Genomic DNA, 21,221 nt, shown 5'->3' on the forward strand with positions numbered 1-21,221 from the left:
TCAGTCCACCATTTTGAAGTCCTGGCTGCCAGACCAAGAGAGCAGCTGCTCTACAGATTCCCCCAGTGGGAGAATTGGTAGACGAGTAAGAGAAGGCAGTTGTGAATAAGGAGCAAATGGTGGGCTACGTCAGACATACAGAGGCCCCCCCTCCCCTCGATGTACAGTTCTTGCAGGAACATCCATCAATGGCCCCTGTGTTCCTGATGAAGAATTATAAATGTGAGATGCACTTGCCATAGGACCAAGAAGGGATGAGGTCTGCAGAGCGTCTGGACCAACCGTGGTGGAGGGAGGAGATGGCGTCCTACAGCACACTCACCAGACTTAAGTCACATGACTGAAGGTGGCCATCCAGCCTGAGCAGGACCAATCGCAAACTCTTTCCCATGAGGATGCCTAAGAAGGCACGGTCCTCGTTTCATCTTCTCAGAAGTCATCTTCTCTCAGGTGGTTTGGTGGGTCCTGGGCGAGTCCTGTTAATGCCCCCCCCCATTCGTCCCCCTGCTCATGCTTCCTTGCTGCTGATAAAGCCCTCATGGAGGAGAACCCACATGACAAGAGGTCACTTTCCCAGAATGCTCTGCAACCCAGAGTTAGTTACAGCTAGATTTGGGCAGTTCTAGAATTCTCTAGAGGAACAAGATGATTGCATGTGGAGGCCCCTGTCCGAGGTACCTGCCTGCATGTCATTGCAGGATATCCGGTAGACAGCCCGTATGCAAGAGAGGAAGGCCACCTATTCAGTGCCTGACATTATCTGGGATGGAAGGTTCGTGAGAAGTGCACAGGAAATCTCTGTCACTTCATCTCTTATAGTTCAAACTTCTGTTTTGGATTTCATCTGAAAATATCATTTAGAGGCTAAGGCTCAAAGAAATTGCTTAGTGGCCTAGCCACACACAGTGCCATGCTCCAGCACACCTCCTGGTCCCAGGGAGACAGGAGCTCAGGTGGAAGGACACCCACAGAGTGTGTTTATTTCTGGTGATGATAGCAGCAGCAGAGGGGATCGGCCAGACGCAGATGGGGGACACAAGGGGTGGACGCTGGAGGGTGTGTCTGCTCAGGGGACATCAAAGATTGGTCTGTTGACATTCACGGTGAGGTCACAGGCCAGAACAGCAAGACTTAGACAACAGCAAAGGGACAGACAGACAGACAGAGGGATGGGGGCAGGGGTCCCCAGACATGCACAACCCCTTGCCTCTAGGGGGAACTCTGGGGATAAGAGACAGACAATGGAGGCTGAGAACCTCCCACCCTGAAACAGGGAGCTGGACCTGCGGCCTCCCAGCCTCACACCTCCAGGATAAGGAGGGGCAGGCCCAGGCCGCCCCGCACCAGCAGCTCGGACATTATGGCTTCGAGGAGATGAGTTCACAGTCCGGGCAGGAAGGGATGGGGTCCTGAGGGTACCTGGTCTGATCCCAGGCCTAGACCAGACCTAGAAACAGGAGTGGAAGGGACAGAAGAGGCTGAGAGGTTAGGGAGTAACCACCGCAGCTGTATCAACTCCAAGGAGGGAGAGGTTAGAAGGCCGGCCTCCTCCCTCAGACCCAGAGTCCAGGCCCAGCCTCCTCCCTCAGACCCAGAGTCCAGGCCCAGCCTCCTCCCTCAGACCCAGGGTCCAGGCCCAGCCCTCCTCCCTCAGACCCAGGGTCCAGGCCCAGCCCTCCTCCCTCAGACCCAGGGGTCCAGACTCAGCCCTCCTCCCTCAGACCCAGGGTCCAGGCCCAGCCCTCCTCCCTCAGACCCAGAGTCCAGGCCCAGCCTCCTCCCTCAGACCCAGGGTCCAGGCCCAGCCTCCTCCCTCAGACCCAGGGTCCAGGCCCAGCCCTCCTCCCTCAGATCCAGGGATCCAGGCCCAGCCCTCCTCCCTTAGTCCCAGGGTCCAGGCCCAGCCTCCTCCCTTAGCCAGAGCTCAGAGGCACACCTGCCTTCTCTGGATCTTGCCCTCACTCTGAGTTCTCTTTCTCTGAGAGTCCTTTGCCGCCTTTCGTGAAGCTGGTTAGAGTCTTCTCCTGGAGTTGGGGATGAAAGAGAACAACCACCTTACCCAGCAGGAAGCTTCTGTCCTGCTCCTTATCTACCTGCTGTCTTCCTTAGTTCCCAGGGGATGTGGGAAGTGATATCACCATCATTCTACCATTGGGGAAACTCAGGCACAAAAGATAAATCCCTAAAAATGCAAGAAAGGCAAGGTTATGCAAAGGGGCTACAAGACAGGTGCGGGCCTCAGAAGGCTGAAACTTTGTCCTGGGGTACTGCGGAGCCACAGAGAGCTGACAAGCAGGCCATGGGCAGGGTGGTCTAGGTGGAGGCCATCAGTTTGTGGCCACACACACAGCACTATGGGCTGAGTCTCAGGGGCTGCGCCTGCCTCCAGCAAAGGGCACCCTGAACCTTCTAGTGCTGGCAGTATGGCTTCCTGGAAGTTTCCAGAGAAGTGGAGTGAGTGAGATCATTGGAAAAGTGAATACCCAGGAGTTCACAGCCTCTGTCCTCACAGTGGGGCATCTCTCAAGATCTCAGTCAACCCTGAGCTCTGGGCCTGGCTGTTCAACCTACTGGAAAAGGGGCTTGTGTGTGTGAGTGTTCCGAGAAAGGAATTGACTCAGGGTTAGGGTTAACCTTAAACTTAGACAGCCTCACTCCATAGCCCAATCAGACCTGGAACTGACTCTGTACTCCAGGCTGGCTTGAAACCCAAGACGAACTCCTTGTCTTGTCTTCCCAAGGTGTGTCTTACAGATGTAAGCCATGGCACCCAGTTTATCACTGTTTCAGGGTAAATCTTTCCTTAGAATACCAAAGTAATGGAAAACTACCAAGAAACAAAATTAAAGCCCTGAAATCTACATTATTCTAAACATAATTTACCGTAGTTTTACTTTCTTGGCTTCAATGAAAGCAAATTTGTCAATATTTTCAAATTGGACATCTTTACAGAGAAAATGGCCACATTTGACAGCTTCTGTGGACCCACAGGTGAGTGTGAATGTGTGTTTGTGTTTGTGTGTGTGTGTGTGTGGTGTATACATGTGTTGCTGTGTAGTGGTGTATATGTGCATGACTTGTGTGTGCTGTATGTGTGATGTGTTTATGTGTGTGCATGTGCCCACACCTGTTACATGTCTGTGCACATAAATACAGAGGCCAGAGCAGAACATGGGTCCTCCATAGGCTCTTTCTCCATCTCGCCTTGAGACAGGGGCTCTCCCTGAAGCAGAAGCTCCCCACTTCAGCTAGGCTGGCTGGAAGTGAGCTCCAGGACCCGGCTGCCTCTGCCCTCAGCACTGTGGTTCCAGTCCTCCCTCATGCTTGCAGAGCAAGGGCTCTTAGCCACTGCACCGCCTCCCCAGCCTCACTTTGTGTTTTGAGACAAAGTCTTTCACTGGGGCCTGGGGCTCACCAACTAGGCTGTGCCGGATGGCCAGTGAGCCCCAGGCTCCTGTCTCTGCCTCCTCACTGCTGGGGTTTTGGCATGACTCCAGGCCCGACTTTTACCTGCATTTGGGGATTTAAACACGGTCCTCTCGCACAGCAAGCCTTTACTAACTGAACCGCCTCTCCAGCCCAAGAGACTACTTTAATCAGCTTCTGCAAGGCTGAGAGGTGGTTGCACAGCTTCTAATACAAAAGCGGCCACTGGTGGGGACTGGAGAGGTGGCCTGAGGGTTAAGAGCACGGGCTGCTCTTCCAGAGGACCTGAGTTCTGTTCCCAGCACCCACATGGCCACTCACAACAGTAAGTCCTGTTCCAGGGGATCTGATGCCCTCTTCCGGCTCCCACAAGCATTGCACACACATGGTGTGCAGCTGTACAAGCAGGCAGAGCACTAATACACATAAAATACACTTTTAAAGAAGTGGCCACTACTGCCCAGTCTCCTCAGCCTGTGTCACCTTCCACTTTGCCCACATGAACCTCCTTGTAAGCTCCTCCCTAGTGCCCTCTATTCCACAAAGTTCTCCCAGGGCCTGTGCAGAAGGCCTCCTACCTCAGAAGACTCAGACCACAGCCCCTGGGCAAGACACGGACACACAGTGCTCTTTACAATAGACACTACCCTGTGGCATTTTGTTGTGTTGTGTTTGGGATTTATTGTTGTTATTGTGTGGTTTGTGTTTCTGCACATGGCAAGAAAGTGCTCTGTTGCCGAGCTACGCCCTCCTGCCTGATATTTTCTTATTCATTAAAAAATTGTTCTCACCCGCTACACCACCATCTACTAATATTCACACCTTGCTCTGAGGGAGAGAAAAAAAAAAAGAGGTTTTATCACTCAGTTTCTTCCTATATTTTGTGTTTAGCGTATGTGGGAAAGAACAGCAGCTGGCCACTGCAGAGCACTCAGCGAACTGAATCCTCACAGCAGCCCTCGCCATCGCTGTTAGTCACAGGCTGGGGTCCCGGGAAAGGAAGCGGAGGAGTGGAGAGTTGAGTGACTTGCCTCCAGCCCACGGGGCAGTCAGACACGGGCAGTGGGGGGCCTCACTGAACCCCCAGTGCCCGTGCACGACAGCAGCAGCCTTAACTCACCTCCACCAGCTGGTGCCAGTGCTCCACAGGCTTGCGAGGGTTGGCCAGCATCTCTGCCCAGTGTTCTCTGCCATGTGGGTCCGCAGCCTCTGGACCCACGCGACACACACCGATCACCTCGTTGTGGCCGATGCTGGGGATTGGGGAAGTGATTACCGGAAAGGTCAGAGGAGGGAGCCGGCCACATCCCACCCCAGCTTGCCCCACCTCACTGGTGCCTCTCACCAGTCATAGTCCACCACTGCGATGCTGAGTCCCACATTCTCCACACTCTCAGGAGCCACGTCGAACACCAGGGCCTCATTATATGTGGGGTTCAGCGTGTTCTTCTTAATGGAGGTCTTCCGTTTCTTCAGACGTCGCCCCTCACTGATCAGAGAGGCCTTCACGTAGGGGTCTGTGCAGAGAAGCCAGGAGACTGAGCAGAGGCCTCTGGCCCTCTCAGGCCCGGGGGTCCGGGCCTGAGCCCTCTGGTCTCAGACCCTATCCTTCTTCCTCAGGCCTCAACCCCGGACACACCTGAGAAACCAGTGAGAGTCCATTGCTTTGAGGTTAGAGGCTTTGATGATGGTCACGGTGAGGCGCCCAGCCGTGGGGAGGTAGCAGAGTGAGAAGTTGAGCTCCCCAAGATCTGCCTTTTCCTGCAGTGGGGACAGAGGGCGGCCTGTGACTCTCTCTCCTCGCAGCTCTCTCCCATCCTGCCTCCTCTTTCGCCACCTGTTCGGTTCCCATGCACTGAACAGTCTGACTCTGGGCCAAGGGCCCCATAGCTTCCCTGCCACAGCTGTTCACTACCATCAAAGCCTGTTTTGTTCTGTAGAGAAGAGGGCGGGACACAGAGACCAGGGAAAGGGAGAGAGAGCTGACAAGAGACAGAAACTGAGAGACAGAGACAGAGAGAGAGAGAGAGAGGTATAGAGATTGGAGAGAGACAGAAAACACAGAGAAATGGGCAGAGAGAGAGAGAGAGAGAGAGAGACAGACAGACAGAACAGACACTCAGACCCGGCCGAGCTGGGGGTGGTGGCAGGAGAAACAAAGACCAAAACAGAGAGGCAGTTGGAGACTGAGATAGAGACCTAGAGAGAAGGGGGGGCAGTCATGGCAGGTATAAGTCACCCAGAGGACCAGGGCCCAGTGTCAGGGGACCACAGGGGCTGCTGAGACAAGATGACAGCGCTAAGGCTTTGAAGGGTCGGGGATGAAACCAAAGCAGGGAGGGGAAGGGTTTTCACCGGCAGAAAGAAGAGCCTGGGCAAAAGCTTTGACAGCAGTGAGAGCCTGAGCAGGGCCTGAGTCAGTGTGGGTCAGAGGCTGGAGGCCCCTGGGCACAGGTCCACGGCGCTCTCGGCCACCCGCTTCATTGCGAAGTGTCCCGAAAGGAGCAACTGGCCTCCTCACCCGGAAGCTTCATTCTGCTCTTCGGGTGTCTCCTGTGCTCTGCAGGAATCTTCCCGTCCTTGAGCAATACAGGCCAGGAGGCTCTGAGTGGGGCTCTGTCTTTTCTCCTTATGGCCTCCAGCTACCAACCCTGTCCCCTCTGATCGTCTGCTCCCAGCTTGGCCCTTGCTCCTCTAGAGCTCTGTCTCCTTCTCCCTCCCCACTCTGGTGAGTGGAGGAGTGAAGCCCTCGGTGATGACAAGTAAGAAGCAGGAGGTTGGGCGAGACACGGTGGAGGCAGAGTGAGGCCCTCCCTCACGTGGGGCACCTCAGCTGGCAGCAGGGTGAATGTGAGTTCCCAGGTCCTGGAGACGGGGCCTGAAGACAAGCAAGCTGACCATGGAGAGCGCCCCTATGGAAGAGCTGCCAGCGCCTGCTTCAAACCACATCCCTGACAGCTGAGGACACTGGGTCTCAGAGCTGCCCTCTTCCTGATAGGAGGAGATATTCTTGTCTCACCCCTCAGCCCCTGGCCTTCCCCAAACTGGTAGGAAATTGTGGCTAGGAACTGGGGTTTGGGTGTGAGGCCTGAGGACCCAAGGGCCAGAACACTCAGTCAGGCCTGGGCATGGCATTGGGGCTGCAGAGGAGTGAACGGCCTCACAGCAGAAGTCATAAAATCAGGGGATCAGGGCTGTGGACTCTTGGATCTGATGCTGGGAAAAGTGGGGGGAACCCACTACATAAGATGTCAGAAGACCCAGGTGGCAGGATTCCCAAGGAACCCCAAAAAGACAGAAGGAAAGGAAACCCCTTTTCATAGGGTTTGAAGAATTAAGACCTTCAGGAGAGGGTCTGAGCACCTGGAAGTCTGGAAATGAACAAGAGGATGTTGGGATGAGTTGGGATGAGCTGACATCTGGGCCAGAGGGCAGAAAGTCACAGGGATGCATTGAGAAGTCTTGAGATATTCAGGGTGGGAATCTAGGCCCAGGGCCTGACAATAGTGTTTCATAAAGTTGGGGAGGGCAGAGATCCCCCCCCCCCCCAGTCCCTCTACCATCTAGCTTCTGTGTCTGCAATATTCCCTGCAAAATAATGCTTCTAACACTCAGGGTTGGGAACTGAGGAGGGCAGTGAGTCCCAGGGTGAGGGGAGTGACAGCGGGGGACCTGAGGGTACAGAGGGGGGCCCCATTGTGGGTGCAGCCACTGACCGAGCCACCCCTCCAGGATGTCCCTCCAGAGCGGGCGGTCGGGGGGGCTGCTCAGCCAGTTCCAGCAGGTTGTCCAAAACCTACCCTGGCCAATGAGATCGTGCCGCGAGAAGCGGTCAAAGTCATAGACGCTGAAATGTAGCTTGCGCTGGGCCAGCTCAGCCAGGGGAAACCGAGAACTGAAAACGTCTCGTTGAAGACAGGGTTCAGCGTCTTCCTGTGCACCTGGGGGATGGAGGCAGAGACAGGCAGGATGTACACTGGCCTTGTTCCTAGAATCATGTGCTCCATGTCTACCCCAAGCATCCTGTCCCACAGCCTCCTCCCTCAGACCCAGGGGTCCAGGGCCCTTACCCCTCCTCCTGCAGACCCAGGGATCCTGACCTCAGCCCTCCTCCCTCAGACCCAGGGGTCCTCCCTAGCTCCCTTCCTCAAACCTGGTGGATCCCCCCACACACTGTTGAACCCTTCCTCCTTGCCCTGACCTTGGTCTGGAATTTCTTTTTGCGATCAGGTAGCAGGTAGATCTTGACATAGGGGTCTGAGAAACCCATTGGAGTCCTTTGCTGGGAGGTCCAGGGCCTGCAGGATCCGCACCACAAGCTGGTCAGAACCATAGAGATACCGCAGGGCAAAACTGATGCGGCCACAGGGTGCCCCTGCCTCCCCAGAGCCCCCGCCGCCTCGCCGGCCACCAGGTCCAGTGCCCTGGTACAGCTCTGGCTTGATCTGACCAATGAGTTTGGCTTTTTCTTCGCCACCCCGGCAAGGGTAAGGGCAGTGCGGGTGGTCGCTCCTCGCTGCTCGGGTCTGCTTGGGTGGTCAGAGTCTGCTGGGTGAGGGGCCGGGGCAGGGCTGGGTACCTGTGCGCCAGGAGGAGATGAAGGTGAGGTTCAGATCTGATTCCATCTGATTCCCAGCCAGGAGTAATCCTGTCCTCAACTGGATAAGACACTTGTGCTTCCTGAGGCTCAGTTTCCCTATCTACAGCAGGGGGTTACCACATTTCTAAACTAGCTCCGGCCAGAGCTGAAGGTCATCAGGACTCAAGTTGGTGGCCAGAATGACTTTTTCATTCCGATACCCCACCCAGATCCTCAAAGTCATCTTCCACTGACCTCCCGCCTCCCTAGCCTGTCGACTGAGCCTGTCCTCTGCCTGCCTGGGCTGCTGGCCTTCATTTCTCTCCCTGCCCCGTAGATGACTCCAGAGTTGACACCTTTCCCCCTTAGCCCACATCCCTGCTGTGGCTCTTCAGTGCCCTCAGGACACAGCCTTACACCTGCCACTTCTAGCCTTGAATGGGCTGGGGTCTGCAGCTTCATGTCCCAGGCTTTGCCACGGAGAACTTGGTCTCTTCTGTTCCCGCTTTCTCCTGCCTGAAATGACTGTGTCCACACTCCACCTGCACATCTGTCTTAGCTCCCCCACCTTGTGAATGGCTGTCAAGGTACCTCCACCTCCAGGAAAGTCTCAGCTTCCTCCAAGCATGGGCTGGGATCTCCTTGGGGCTCTTGGCAGTGCCCAGAGCTGTTTTCCTGTCTTCCTAGCTTGTACCCCTTGGACTGTCAGAGCCCTGAGGGTGGAGGCCTGGGGCACAGCATGCATCTCAGGCCCAGCTCCTACCAGACCCTAAGCTTACATGCACAGAATGAGGAAGAATGAGAATGGTCAGGTGAACACTGGGTCCAGGTTACAATCACAGCTTACACTGAATGGGATCAAGAATTGCCTACACCTCAGAAACCACACACCCCTGTCCCCCAGAGACTGAACCTAGGGCTTTCTGTAAGCTAGGCCAGAGCTCTTCTGCAGAACCACACCATTGCACCTCACTGAGGGATCACTCAGCCATACCCCCACAACTTTACTGGGGAATTCTAGGTTCTCCCACTGAGATACATCCTAGCTTTCATTTTTTTTTTTTTTAATTTTAAAACCAGGTTTCGCCAGGTAGTCGTGGCGCACGCCTTTAGTCCCAGCACACAGGAGACAGAGCCAGGTGGATCTCTGTGAGTTCGAGGCCAGCCTGGTCTACAGAGCGAGATCCAGGACAGGCACCAAAACTACACAGAGAAACCTCATCTCGAAAAAACAAAAACAAAACAAAACAAAAACAGGTTTCGCTAAGTGCCCAGGCTAACCTCAAATTTTAGATCCTTCTGTCTCAGCCCATGAAATGGCTGGGATAGCATGTAGCTAGCTTCTAAACCTGGATTCTTGTCTCCAGGCTGCTTCTGTATCTGGACCCAGGAATCCAAGGCCAGGCCTGCTCCTTTCCCTCTTTAGTCCAGGAGTCTAGGCCTCAGTCACATCCTCCCTAGGATTCAGGAGTCAATATCCCACTACCTGTCCTGACCCTGATCTCAGGAGAGCCAAGGATATGAACAAGACAGAGAAGAGAAGCAGAGTCTCACGCTGAAGGCCCCAGCCCAACACCATTTCTCACCTGGTGGTAGGTGCTAGACTTGTGACCTGCTGATGAGACTGGGCACTGGGCAAGCCCCCACCACTGGGAGGCAGCAGGAGCAGCCCAGAGCCCGTGCCACCCTCAGAAGGCAGCTCTGGGGATGTCTGGCTTGGTTTGACCCCAGCGGCTACCACAGAGGCCACAGCAGCCTCTGGATATGAGTCCATGTCCAGGTAGGAAGGTTCTGGAGGCTCGGCACCCCCGAGACCACCTGGCTCCAGCAGCTCGGCAAAGGGTGGGTGGTGGGCTGTGTGTGCATGATGGTGTGGGCCACCCAGCAGGGGATGGCCACCCAGGCTGGCTCCCAGGTGGTGCCCACCACCTCCTACTAGGCCTGCCAGCCCAACCCCAGGGGCTAGGTCTTTGCGCAGGGGGCCGCCGCCCACTGCTGAGCCCCCTTTGTCCCTCCAGGGCACCCAGCACAACTTCCAGGACACGAAGAGAGAGACACCCAAGAGGACGATGCCACAGAACGTCACGATGACTGACAGCAGGCTCACGGAAATGTCTGGAAAGAGTGAAGAGAGAGGTCAGGGGTCATGAGGGGTCAGTGCTGTCCCAAGAATATCTGGCGCGTACTATCCTGAGTATCTTCCCAGTGTGACTGAGTTTGAACTCTATGCTTCGTCTGTGGTCACACCGCTATACAGTGGTTGCTTTACAGAGGCATTCTGTAAAATTCTGTAGGCAGCAGGTGACAGATTGGAGATGAAAGTCCCAGAGACTGTCTCCAGGGTTTGTTCTCTCCACCAATAGCTCATGTTGCTTCTCTGCAGAGCAAACTTCTGAAGGACAAGACCCCCAAAAGTTTGGAGACCATCTAGGAAAAACTTTGCTGTCTGTCCTTGGAAATGAGTCGACGCTGCCCTTTGCTGCAGCGGACAGTAATGAAGGCAAACGACAGAGTACAACAGCAATATTTGTTGAGATGTGACAATAGAATGGACACCCCAGGGCACCCTGGGAGACCGACGACATAATCAGTCCAGTTTTGACAACAAGAAGTGGAGGTCCAGACAGGATGTGATCCATGGGGACTGGGGAGACACTCAGTGAGTGAAGTCCTTGCTGCACAAGTGTGACAGCTGAGTTTGATTCCCAGTGCCTGCCCAGAAAGGCCGGGCAGGGCGGCATGTGCTTGTGATCCCAGCACGGGGGAGGCAGGGTAAGGTACATCTTCAGGAGCTTGCTGGCCAGTCAGCCTAGCCTGCTTGGTGAATGAGGGAGTCTGTTTCAAAAGACAAGGTGGACAGTGCCTGAGAAATAACATCTGTGATTGACCTCTGGCCTACTGTGCAAGTGGGCGCACACACACACACACACACACACACACACACACACACACACACACGTGCCATACTTCAAAACCTATGTTCTTACTATCACATCTCAGTACTGCTTGATGAACAGTGGCCCTAGAGAGACTTTCTTATTCAAATAATCAGTCTCATGACTGCTGTCACATGATATACACACTAATTGATACCTTCTGAATGCCCTTAACATGCTGCCATGTTTTGCTGAGAAAGCCCAGCATGGCCCATTTCTTACAGCCAATGTTTTGTGGCACTCTCAGTAATTAGTACTAGGAGTGAGGTTTTGTGGATCCTTTAGTAATTGATACCAGGAGTGGGGTTTCAGGGATGTAACTCTCCAGGCTGTGAGGATTTATTTTGGAGGTGACTCCTGGGATTGGAGGTAGAATAAGGACGAGACCTTGCTCTATCTATATGGAGAACCATGGTGGGTGGGGGCAGGTAGCTCAGCCATTGCCACCTGGGACATCCAACTATAATTGCTGTGTTTAAGGAACACTCCAGAAAAAGGAAGCACCTCCTAGTTCTAGACCACTTGGTGAAGCAAAAGCAGGGTGTAACATTAATCCTCATGCTACTGTGTAACCTACATATGATATATTCCACCTCCCAGCTGAGAAGACTGAGGCTGTGAGAAAGAGGGGAGTCTCAGGAACATGTGCCAGGCATTGGTGTCCTGCCACCTCCCTTAGTGTGTTCCTGTCCAAGTGGTCACCCCACCCCACTGAGAGTCCTAAATACTACTGGAAACCAGAGTCCAGGATTTTAGCAACTTTTGTACATGGAAGGCATCAGGCCATCAGGGTCATAGAGGAAACTGGCCAGATGCTTCTAACATTGCCAGTACAGGATCCCCATTCCAGAGGACTCTGGATCCTTCAAGCTTCTCCAGCTCCCCATGCCTGTCTGCTCAGCACAGGGAGTGGAAGGCCAAGGCAGCTATGTACCTAGAACAGACAATGCACTCTGCCCAAGCCTGATCAGCCCCTAGAGAGCTCCAAACACTTGAGATGTCCTCCTCACTGTCTTGAGCCATGCTGGGCAGTTGATGGCAGTGCTAAACTATGTTGGGAGCTATGGGCCATCCGCTCACACTCTGGAAGGGCTAAAGATGAAGGGCTGCCGGCCACACAGACAGCCCACCACATCTACCTGGGACGGTGGCTCTTCACTGTCAAGTTGGCTAGATTTAGAATCACCTAGGAGCTAGGTGTGGGTGGCCCATGTCTGTCATCTCAGCACCTAGGGGGCTGAGATAGGAGGATTGCTCTGAGTTTAAGGCCAGCCTGGGCTACATAGTGAGTTCCAGGCCAGTCTGGGTTACAGAGTGAGACGCTCTATCAACACACACAACAACAAGGGGCTGGTGACTCAGTCAGCGAAGTGTCTGTCCTACAGGCACAAGGCCTCAGGTCGCTCTCCAGAGCCCATGTAACACCAGCCAGGCATGGTGGTGCACACCTGTCATCCCAGCGCCCACAGACACAGACACGCAGATCTCTGGGGCTCACTGGCCACTCAGCCTAGCCTGCTTGGTGAGTTCAAGGCTGATGAGGGACCCTGTCTCAAAAAATTAAAAGGTATGTGTCAGCAGTTAAGAACACTTGCTAATCTTGCAGAAGACCTGGGTTTAATTCCTAGTACCCACATGGTACTCACGACCATCTGTAACTCCAGTTTCAGGGGATCTGACAGGCTCTTTTGGCCTCTGTGGGCACTGGTAGGTGTGTGGTGCACAGACATACATGCAAGCAAAATATGTAGACACATAAAATAAAAATTAAAAAAGTGGAAGGCTCCTAAAGAGTTCTCTGACTTTCGAATGCACTCGTGTACATGCGCGAGCACACGCACACACACACACACACACACACACACACACCAGCAGCAAAAGCCTAAGAGCCTGAAGCACACCTCTGCATATGTGAGGGCATTTCCAGAGAGGATTCTTGGAGGGGGAAGACCCACCCTAACACAGCCAGCACTGGCTTGTGGGCTAGAGGTCCAAATGCAATAAAAGAAGAAACTAGCACCAGCATCCCCAGGATCCTCTGCTTCCTGTCAGCCATGATGCCTGTGCTGCTGTTCCCCACTCCCTTCTCCACTCGGTGGAGTTACACCTCCAAACCCATGAGCCAAGCAAATCTTTCCTTCTTTGTTTCCACCAGGAGTTTGGCCACAGCGACGCAAAAATTAATGAATATATCACATGACCAAACTCAAACAAAACCCCTAAGTACTAAGGTTTTGGGGAGCTTCTCTGGTGGGTAATGTGTCACATACAATGGGAGAATTAAAGGTGGACCTGTGACCTCAAAGGGAGGGAACACTGAACAGTCATTCCTGATGTCTCCTGAACTCTGCACCCCTCCCCCGCCCCCCTCACCAGCCCCCCTGCTTTTGGCTGGTTTAGTCTGTTAGCTTTTGGGCATAATTAATTCTCTCAGAGCTGGGTATAGTGGGTTCACATCTGGAATCCCAGCACCTGGGAGACTGAGGCAGGAGGATTGTTTCAAGTTTAAGACCAACCTGGACTCCATAAGGCCCTATCTGATATCACCTCAACCCTCTCCTCACCTAAAAAAAAAAAGAGGGAAATAAAAAGATTCATGATTTCTGAAGGAGATATTTGGTGGCCATAATTAGGAAGGAGGAAGTCTCCAACTCCAAGGTCAGGAGTTAGATGGGACCAAACACACAGCTATTTCTTCCAGTTCAGTGGTTTAGACAAAGCAGCAGCAGCAGGCAAGACTCTCGGTGGGGCTATCCACCAGGCCATGGAAAGTTGAGCAGCCCCTGCTCTGACCTCCCCAGAGTCTTTGCTGCTGTGGAGCTGGGTAGAAGGCAGTGGCCGGTTGGGACAGCTGGGGTTCTGACCTGCATCCGGACCCCGGGGGATAGCCTCTGATTCGCAGTTCGTTGAATTCTTGGCACCTGTCGTTGGTATCAGCATCTCGGATCCGGGCACAGAGGTCTGAGACCAGGATGAGGGCCCGCCGACAGAGGTCATCTTCATAGTCCCCAGACATAATGGCCACGTGGTCCTACACTTAAGAGTGGGGTGGGAGAGGTGCAGATGGGGGCAGGAACAGCTCGCAGGGATAAGGAAAGAAAGCTAATGGGGAGAAGGGCTGGTAGAGGGGCAGAGGGTCAGATGGTGGCAGGCTCAGGGCCAGGATTAGAGGATGAAACGACACACAGGTAGGTGCTAAGGACACTTCTTGGGATCATCATCCAATGAGAAGCATCAAGGAGCAAACAGATCAACAGAGCCACAGCAAAAGGTGGGTACTGTCAGACTAAAGGAGCATGCCCCCGGGGGACCACAAGGAAGGAAGTCAGGGGCAGGCACTCTGACCCAAAGTGGAAGGTGGAGGCAGCCATCCATAGTGGACAGCTTGGCTGTGGCAGGTCAAAGCATTGGGGGCCGGTGGAACCGCTTTGGTGGGGGGCTCAGGGTGGGAAGCTGCTGGAGGGTTGGAGGAAAGAGAAAGAGCGACAGAAACGGGGGGGGGGGGGGGCAGAAACCTCAAGTTGAGGGAAGGGGAGATAAGAGAGACGGATATAAGAGAGAGATCAGAGAGAGGGCTAAGTGAAGTCCAGTAGCCAGGGAATGATGCACACAGAACGTGGAGCACGTTCAGGTCGGGGAATGGCATGTACTTCATTATATCCAAGACATGGTGCAGAGAGAGAAGAGAGAGAGAGAGAGAGAGAGAGAGAGAGAGAGAGAGAGAGAGGAGAGAGAGAGAGAGAGGAGGAGAGAGAGAGCAGGAGTGTGGGCAGAAATACCTTCCAAAGAGAGACAGGTTAGCTCAGGAGAGAGAAGATGCTGGATCCCTAGTCCGACAGCCAGACAATGGCTGGAGACCTCAGACACAAGGCGAGGAGAAGAGAGTTGGGCGCATAGACAGACAGACACATGGTCAGAAAGAAGAGAACAGGATCGAGAGATGGAGGTGGGAGAGGAGAGAGGACACAAGGTTTGGGGCTAGACATCAGACATGGGAAAAGGGGGCCCGGAAGGAAAGACCAAGAGCCAGACAGAGTCAGGTGAAGGGGGGCTGCTGAGGAAGACTCCCATTCGGCCAGGGTCAGACTCACCTGTGCCTAACCCTGCCTTGTCCCTGGGGTGGCAGCCGAGGTGGCGGAGGGCGGTAGCCCATGGGGGTTGCAGGGGTGGACGAGGTCTAGCCGCTGCGGACCGGTCCTCACGCTTGCCAGGTGGAAAGAAGGGTGTCTAATCTGGGGACCCCAAGCCAGGAAGAGAAAAAATCAGCCCAAGCTTTGCATCTTGCCCTACTTGAAGTAGCTGCGCGACCCCAGGTGACCCCAGAGAGGTCCAGCCGCCCCCTCCCACCTCCTGGCCCCCAGTAGCGTGTTAAACGCCTAGGGACTACAACTCCCATTAGGTCTTGCTGCTAGTGCTACTGCGGCTTCATCGCACCGGAGCTGCATGGGCTGCTGGGAGTTGAAGTCTTTAATTGTATCTCTGGGCTGCAGAAGATTTTTTTTTTTTTTTTTGAGAGGAGGGTGTTGGAAGGGTTAAAATGTCAGAGTCCCGAGACGCTGCAGGAGAGGTGAACGGGGTCCAGGACCTCGAGGGGTCACGTGGCTCTAATCCTTAGGGGCCATGGGATGGGTCACTGATCCCAAGGCCATGGGGAGATGGGTGGGCGAGGGGTGGAGTGCACCCAGGTGTTTGGGATCAGGATCACCTTTTTTCCAGGGCCACGTGCCCCTCCCCCGGGGCGTCCAGCTGGCCCTTGCAGACTCCAACTCCCCAGTTCCAGATGTGCCCCTTTTTGCACCGACCTCTTCGGGGCCGCCCCCTTGGGATGAGGCTAGGGCGGGGGCGGGGGAGGGGGAGGGGCGGACTCACCGGAGGCCGCGGTTGCTGCAGCCCAGCGCGCGCGCCCGCCCGCCGCGGTGCCGCCTGGCTCCTCCCCGCCCCTGTCGCAGCTCCTCGGCTCCTCCCCTCGCCGCTCCCCACCTCCCCGCCAACCCAAAAGCCAAAATCGCTATGCCCGCGGTGTGCACCTCCCTGGACTCTGGCTGCAGGGTTCCACCCAATTCGAGGCCACCTGAGGGACCCAGAGTCTAGGACTCACAAGTCCCAGGCCACAAATACTCTGCCCTCCAGAGGGCATCAGGGTTTGCAGCTGAGCAGGCAAGAAGGAAAAGCTGGCCACAGGAGGGTCTCAGGTCTGAAGTAGAGCCATAGGCACTAGATTTGAATCCTGCCCTAGTTCCCTTGAGACTTGAAGCATCCCAAATCCTGATGTTCAGCAAAATACAATGGAATTACCTCCTCTGAGAAACCAGTAAATGTGCATCAAGCCCTGGCACCAGGTAGGTGCTAACAACTACTTATGGGCAGGAAGCATCGGGTTTTGCATTGTTAACAGCAGCTAATGATAAGCGCTGCTCACCATTACCAATGTAATGAGTTAAGAGCTTTGAAGACATCTTCTCGTGGAATCCTCACTTTGGCATAGGATGAGTGCAATCATGTTATTCCCATTTCACAGAACAACTGAGGCCAACGGAGATTCAATCCCTCAGATCCGGGGTCTTGGAGGTCTCTGTCTCACCCATTGCTATTGTCCTCCTTCCCCCCCCCCCCAACCAGTTACACAAAATAAACACAACCTCCAATGGAAAGACCGACTGCTGCCAGGCCTGAGGGCAGAGGTCTCTCATCCCAGTCACTGGATGGTGAGGGAGGAGAGCAAGTTTTAGGCCAGCCTGGGCTACGAATGAGTTCAAGGCCAGTCTCTGTAGATTAGTGAGACCCTGTCTCAAAATAAAAAGAGGGCTGGGGTTGTAGCTCAGCAGTACAGCAACTGCCTAGAATCCTCCAGTGAGGACCTGGGGACGTTGCTCAGAAGTAGAGCCCCTACCTAGAATCCTGTCCTTTTGAGCGGCTGGGGGCGTTGCTCAAGAGTAGAGCCCTTGTTTAGTAGAATCTCCCAGTGAGGAGCTTGGACTATAGGCCAGTGGAAGAGTGTTTGCTTAGTATGTCTGAGACCTTGGGTTGAATGTGACCCTTTTAACTAGATTGTCCGCCTCCGTTGTAAGCTATGCATGCATTCAGCAGTCATCAGAAGCCTCCAAAAACATTCCTGGCTCCATCCAGGGTCCCATGCTTATGTTTCTAGCATCCTCTTACAGTCTGAGCAGGCATGCATGGGTGTCTGCCCACCAAAGGTGTGACTGGCCTTAGTGGCTAGTCTCACAAGCAACCCATCCCAGCCATGCAGCTCAGCCTGACCAGGGTTCAGGAGAAATCCATCCTGTGGGGAGACACAGGCGGTGACATACACACTCTGAAATGTGCACACAGATGGGCTTGCTAGCTTCGCATGACACATTTCCAAAGAAACACTGTGAGTCTTCCGAGGCAGCTGCAGCAAGAACTAGCCGTCTGTGCATCTCGGGAAAACGCATTTGTGTTCAAACGCCAGCTCAGCACAGGACACAACCCTGGGTGGGTTTATTTCTAACTGCCTTAGTTTCCCTCTTTATAAATGAGGAAGATTTTTAAATTAAAAACACTTTTTGGATACCAGGTTTTACTATGGAGCCCAGACCAGATGAGAACTGGCAATCCTGTTGCTTCAGCTGAGTGCTAGAATTACTAGCCTGTGTTCCTACACCCCCGCCCCAAAGATGATGATAATTGGTTCACGTGTGTGCAAGTATGTGTGTGTGAATGCATGCACATGTATGTGCAGACGTCAGGGTGCCATCTATCTTTTTATATTCTTGGTTGTGAGCTTAACCTTTAATGGCTAAGCCACCTCTCCAGCCCCTCTCTTGTTTTTTGGGACAGGGACTCACCAAGTAGGCTAGGCTGGCCGGCCTGTGAGTCCCACGGATCCACCTGCTTCTACCACCCAGAGCTGAGATTAAAGGTGGGCGCAACCACAGCTGGACTTGTTAATGAAGGTTCTGGGGCTCAAATGTAACACATTTGCACAGGAAGCACTTTACTAACAGTTTTATTCCAGCCCTGATGATTACAAAATCAGATACTACATCATTTTGAAGATTAAATTAAATTATCCTGAGTCCTGCCTGCCTAGTTACCCAGTGAGGGCAGGGGATGTAGCTCAGTAGTAGAGTACCTGTCTAGTAACCCTCAGGTAAGGGGCTGAGGGTGTGCTCAGTGGTAGTGCTCCTGCCTAGAACTCCCTGGTGAGGGACTAGGGCTCAGTGGTAGAGCTGAGATGCTTTCACGGTTAGTATTTAGTGTTGTCAAAACTAGTGGTTATACTTGTTGGTTTAATCCTTAGCTGCATTTGACAAGTGAGAAAATGGACGGTCCTAGAAGGCAAGTACCAGACCCACCCTCACAGACGGGAAGTGGCTGGGTTAATCTGAAAGTTATTTGGGGTCTCAATCTGGAGCCTTGATTTTATATGCTTCTGGGATATTAGAGGACCTTGGGTGTTATTGCCACTGGGTGTGAGGAATGGGAACCAGGAAATAGAGAGTGAGCTGGCCACCTTCATCCTACTCGACTTAGTGGAAAAGTAAGTAATACAGTTCATCAGTTCTTTCCAGGAAGACAAGCCGGCTTAGTGGGTGACGGAGCTGGCCACCAAGCCTGATGTTCTGAGTTTGATCTGACATCCCCAAGTTTTCCTCTGGTCTACACATGTATGCCATGGCATGCACGTGTCCACACGCACAAAAGATACAATGGGTGAACTATTTTTTAAAAATTTAAAAAAGCTAACATTGAGAGCACCGGCTGAGGAGACAGCGGAGAGCCTCCTTGGGACTGTGAAGAGAAGTCCAGGGTGTCGAGTGCTGAGAAAGACACCAAGGAAGGCTCTGGACACACGAGCTGACCTCAGAGGAGTGGGGGGTCTAAGCAGGAACAGGTGAAGGGAGGAGGGTGTGCTGGCTTGAATGAGAACGGTCTCCACAGCTCATATGTTTGAATGCTTGGTTCCCAGTCAGAGAAACTGTTTGAGAAGGATGGGAAGTGCCTTGCTGGAGTAGGTGTGGCCTCACTGGATGCAGTGTGCCACTGAGGGAGGGCTGTAAGCTTTCAGAAGCCCACAGCAGGCTCAGTCTCCTTCTCTCTGCCTGCAACTTGTGGATAAGATGTGAGTCCGCAGCCACTCCCCCAGCGCCATGCCCACCATGATGGTGCTTCCCCATCACAGCAGAACTAAGTACCTAAGACAGAGGGGATGCTTGGGGGAGGGAGAGCCTGAGTGAGGCCTGGGCACGAGGAGGCTGGGCCCAGTCAGTGAGGATGCCATCAGGCTGCTCTTTCACTCTCTGATGTCCTCACTGTCTTGAACAGTGCCGGACACATCGCAGACAACTCACCAAATTGAATAAATAAATGAATGAATGAAGGTAAATAAAGAAGGAATGAGTGGGCGAATGGATGGATGGTGACTGGTGCGATGGTTTGAATGAGAATTGTCCTCATTAGTGTCATGTATCTGAACACTTGGTCCTAGTTGGTGGTCTGCTTAGGGAGGTTGCAGGATCTTTTGGAGGCCGAGTCTTGCTGTAGGAAGTGATTACTCACTCGCGCTGGGCTTTGAGTGTTCAAGGTCTCGTCCCACTTCCAGTTCCCTCTTTCTGCTTCCTCTTTGTGGTTGAAGATGTGATCTCTCAGCTTCCTGCTCTGGCTGTCTTCTGTCATGTCTCCTCAGCCGTTATGGACTCCCCCTCCAGAACCAAAAGCTCAAATAAATTTTTCTCTAAGTTGCCTTTGGTCATGGTGTTTTATCACAACAATAGAAAAGTAGCTAGTACAGATGGAGGAGTGGAGAGAGGGATGATATTTGGATGGAGGGAAAGTCTGATGGATGACTGAAAGGTTGAACACTAGAGTGATGGATGGATGATGGTGTTTATGGTTGGACATTTGAAGAATAAATGATAGGGTAGTGGGTGAACAAATGAACAAGTGTGCACAAATCCCTTTGCTTTCCTCCCCCATCCCCCACCGAGGTATTCCCTCCACCCACCCATTCCTACCTACCTGCTGGGAATCCCTCATGGTGCCACCCAACGCCACCTAAAAAACAGTGCTTGAGGTGGGCCAGGCTAGGCCCTGGGATTCAAAGAGAAGCCATACAGATTGGCACACAGCCCTGTCCAGGGATAAATGCCCATGTCTGCATGAACACTGGTTCCCTCCCGGTGCTCGGTAGCAAGAGCTAACCCCGAGAGAGAGGTCAGCCAAGCTGCCAGGGTTTGTCTAGAGGCAAGTGGGAAAGGAAAGTTTCCAAACAGGGCTGTGGCCAGCGTCGCTGCAGTACTGACATCATTGTAGAGCTAGAGGAAAATGCTGGTGCGGGAACGTGGGCCCTGGGCTGGTGGCCAAGGGCTGCTGATGGCCTAACAGGGGTGGCAGAGTGGCAGAGAGGAGTGGTTGGCAGCTTGGCAGAGGCACCAGCCAGGGAACAGAGACAGAGAAATGAAGAATTGGAGACACAGCAATAGAGAGGAAGAGAGGGAGGAGGAGAGAGATACAGGGAGAGATGCGTTAGACAGAGGTGTACAGGACACACAGAAAGGTAGGAACACAGAGCGTGACGAAGACGCAGAAGGCTGGTGGAAGTCTGGTGATTCCAATTCAGAAAGAGATGAATGTGGGGGGCAAGGAAGTGGGAGAGGCTCAGGGGACCTCTCCCCTCGCTGAGGGGCTGTTGGTCAATGGTTATTGGTTGAGGGGAAGCCATTTTTCTTCAGTAGTGTAGCTACTGGCAGATTGTTGTGCTCCGGTAAATAACCACACCCATGTTCATACAAGCAATTCTAATTAAATACGGGGTTATTAAAAAAAAAACCACGAAAGTAGGAGAGGGAGGTGTTGGGGGAAAGACTTCCAGGATTGGGAGGGAAATAAGAGAGGGTGACAATGTTGGAGAGAGGTTCCAAAGTAAGAAGAGACAGCAGACTGGGGGCTGAGGAGGTGCAGAGAGCCCGAGCTTTATCAGAATACATTCTATACATATATGAAATTGCCAAAGAATAAATAAAACACATGTATGCATGTGTGTATCTGATTTTACTTACTTACCTTTGAGAGAGAGAGAAGTGAGAACAGAATTTGGAGGATTGATAGTTGTTCTTGTTAGCGTTCAGACCCACCCCTGGCCCACCCAGTGCCCTGACAACGTCATCTTAAAGTCCTCTTTAAGAGAAAGCCCTCCTCTTCTCTCTTCCTTCCTCTCTATTGCCAGGAGGTAGCACGCCTCTCCTCCCTTCCTTTTCTTTCTCTTCTTCCTCTCCTCTCCTTAGACCTTGCCTGTT

The 21,221-nt window shown here is 53.3% G+C and overlaps 1 protein-coding gene and 1 long non-coding RNA gene across 2 annotated transcripts; both read right to left on the reverse strand.

The window, feature by feature from the left end:
* Positions 1 to 949: 949 nt before the first annotated feature.
* On the reverse strand, positions 950 to 15,282 carry Syt3 (synaptotagmin 3). The gene is given in 18 exon segments (XM_052763004.1): positions 950 to 1,447; positions 1,937 to 2,024; positions 4,547 to 4,679; positions 4,772 to 4,943; positions 5,066 to 5,081; positions 5,083 to 5,187; positions 6,393 to 6,399; positions 7,151 to 7,188; positions 7,190 to 7,222; positions 7,225 to 7,317; positions 7,320 to 7,367; positions 7,628 to 7,693; positions 7,695 to 7,904; positions 7,906 to 8,005; positions 9,592 to 10,120; positions 13,806 to 13,824; positions 13,826 to 13,972; positions 15,033 to 15,282. Coding segments are annotated over 16 exon segments (1,767 nt in total). The 5' UTR covers positions 13,958 to 13,972; positions 15,033 to 15,282; the 3' UTR covers positions 950 to 1,447; positions 1,937 to 1,958.
* A 2,634-nt stretch (positions 15,283 to 17,916) lies between these two features.
* LOC128094327 (uncharacterized) lies at positions 17,917 to 20,058 on the reverse strand. The gene is made up of 2 exons (XR_008212915.1): positions 19,945 to 20,058; positions 17,917 to 19,628 (listed from the first exon to the last, which is right to left on the reverse strand). It is a non-coding gene; the product is annotated as an uncharacterized LOC128094327 (long non-coding RNA).
* Positions 20,059 to 21,221: the final 1,163 nt, after the last annotated feature.

The sequence above is a fragment of the Peromyscus californicus genome, unplaced genomic scaffold (assembly GCF_007827085.1).
Source record: "Peromyscus californicus insignis strain IS unplaced genomic scaffold, ASM782708v3 Scaffold_4__1_contigs__length_199733344, whole genome shotgun sequence".
Taxonomy (NCBI): domain Eukaryota; kingdom Metazoa; phylum Chordata; class Mammalia; order Rodentia; family Cricetidae; genus Peromyscus; species Peromyscus californicus.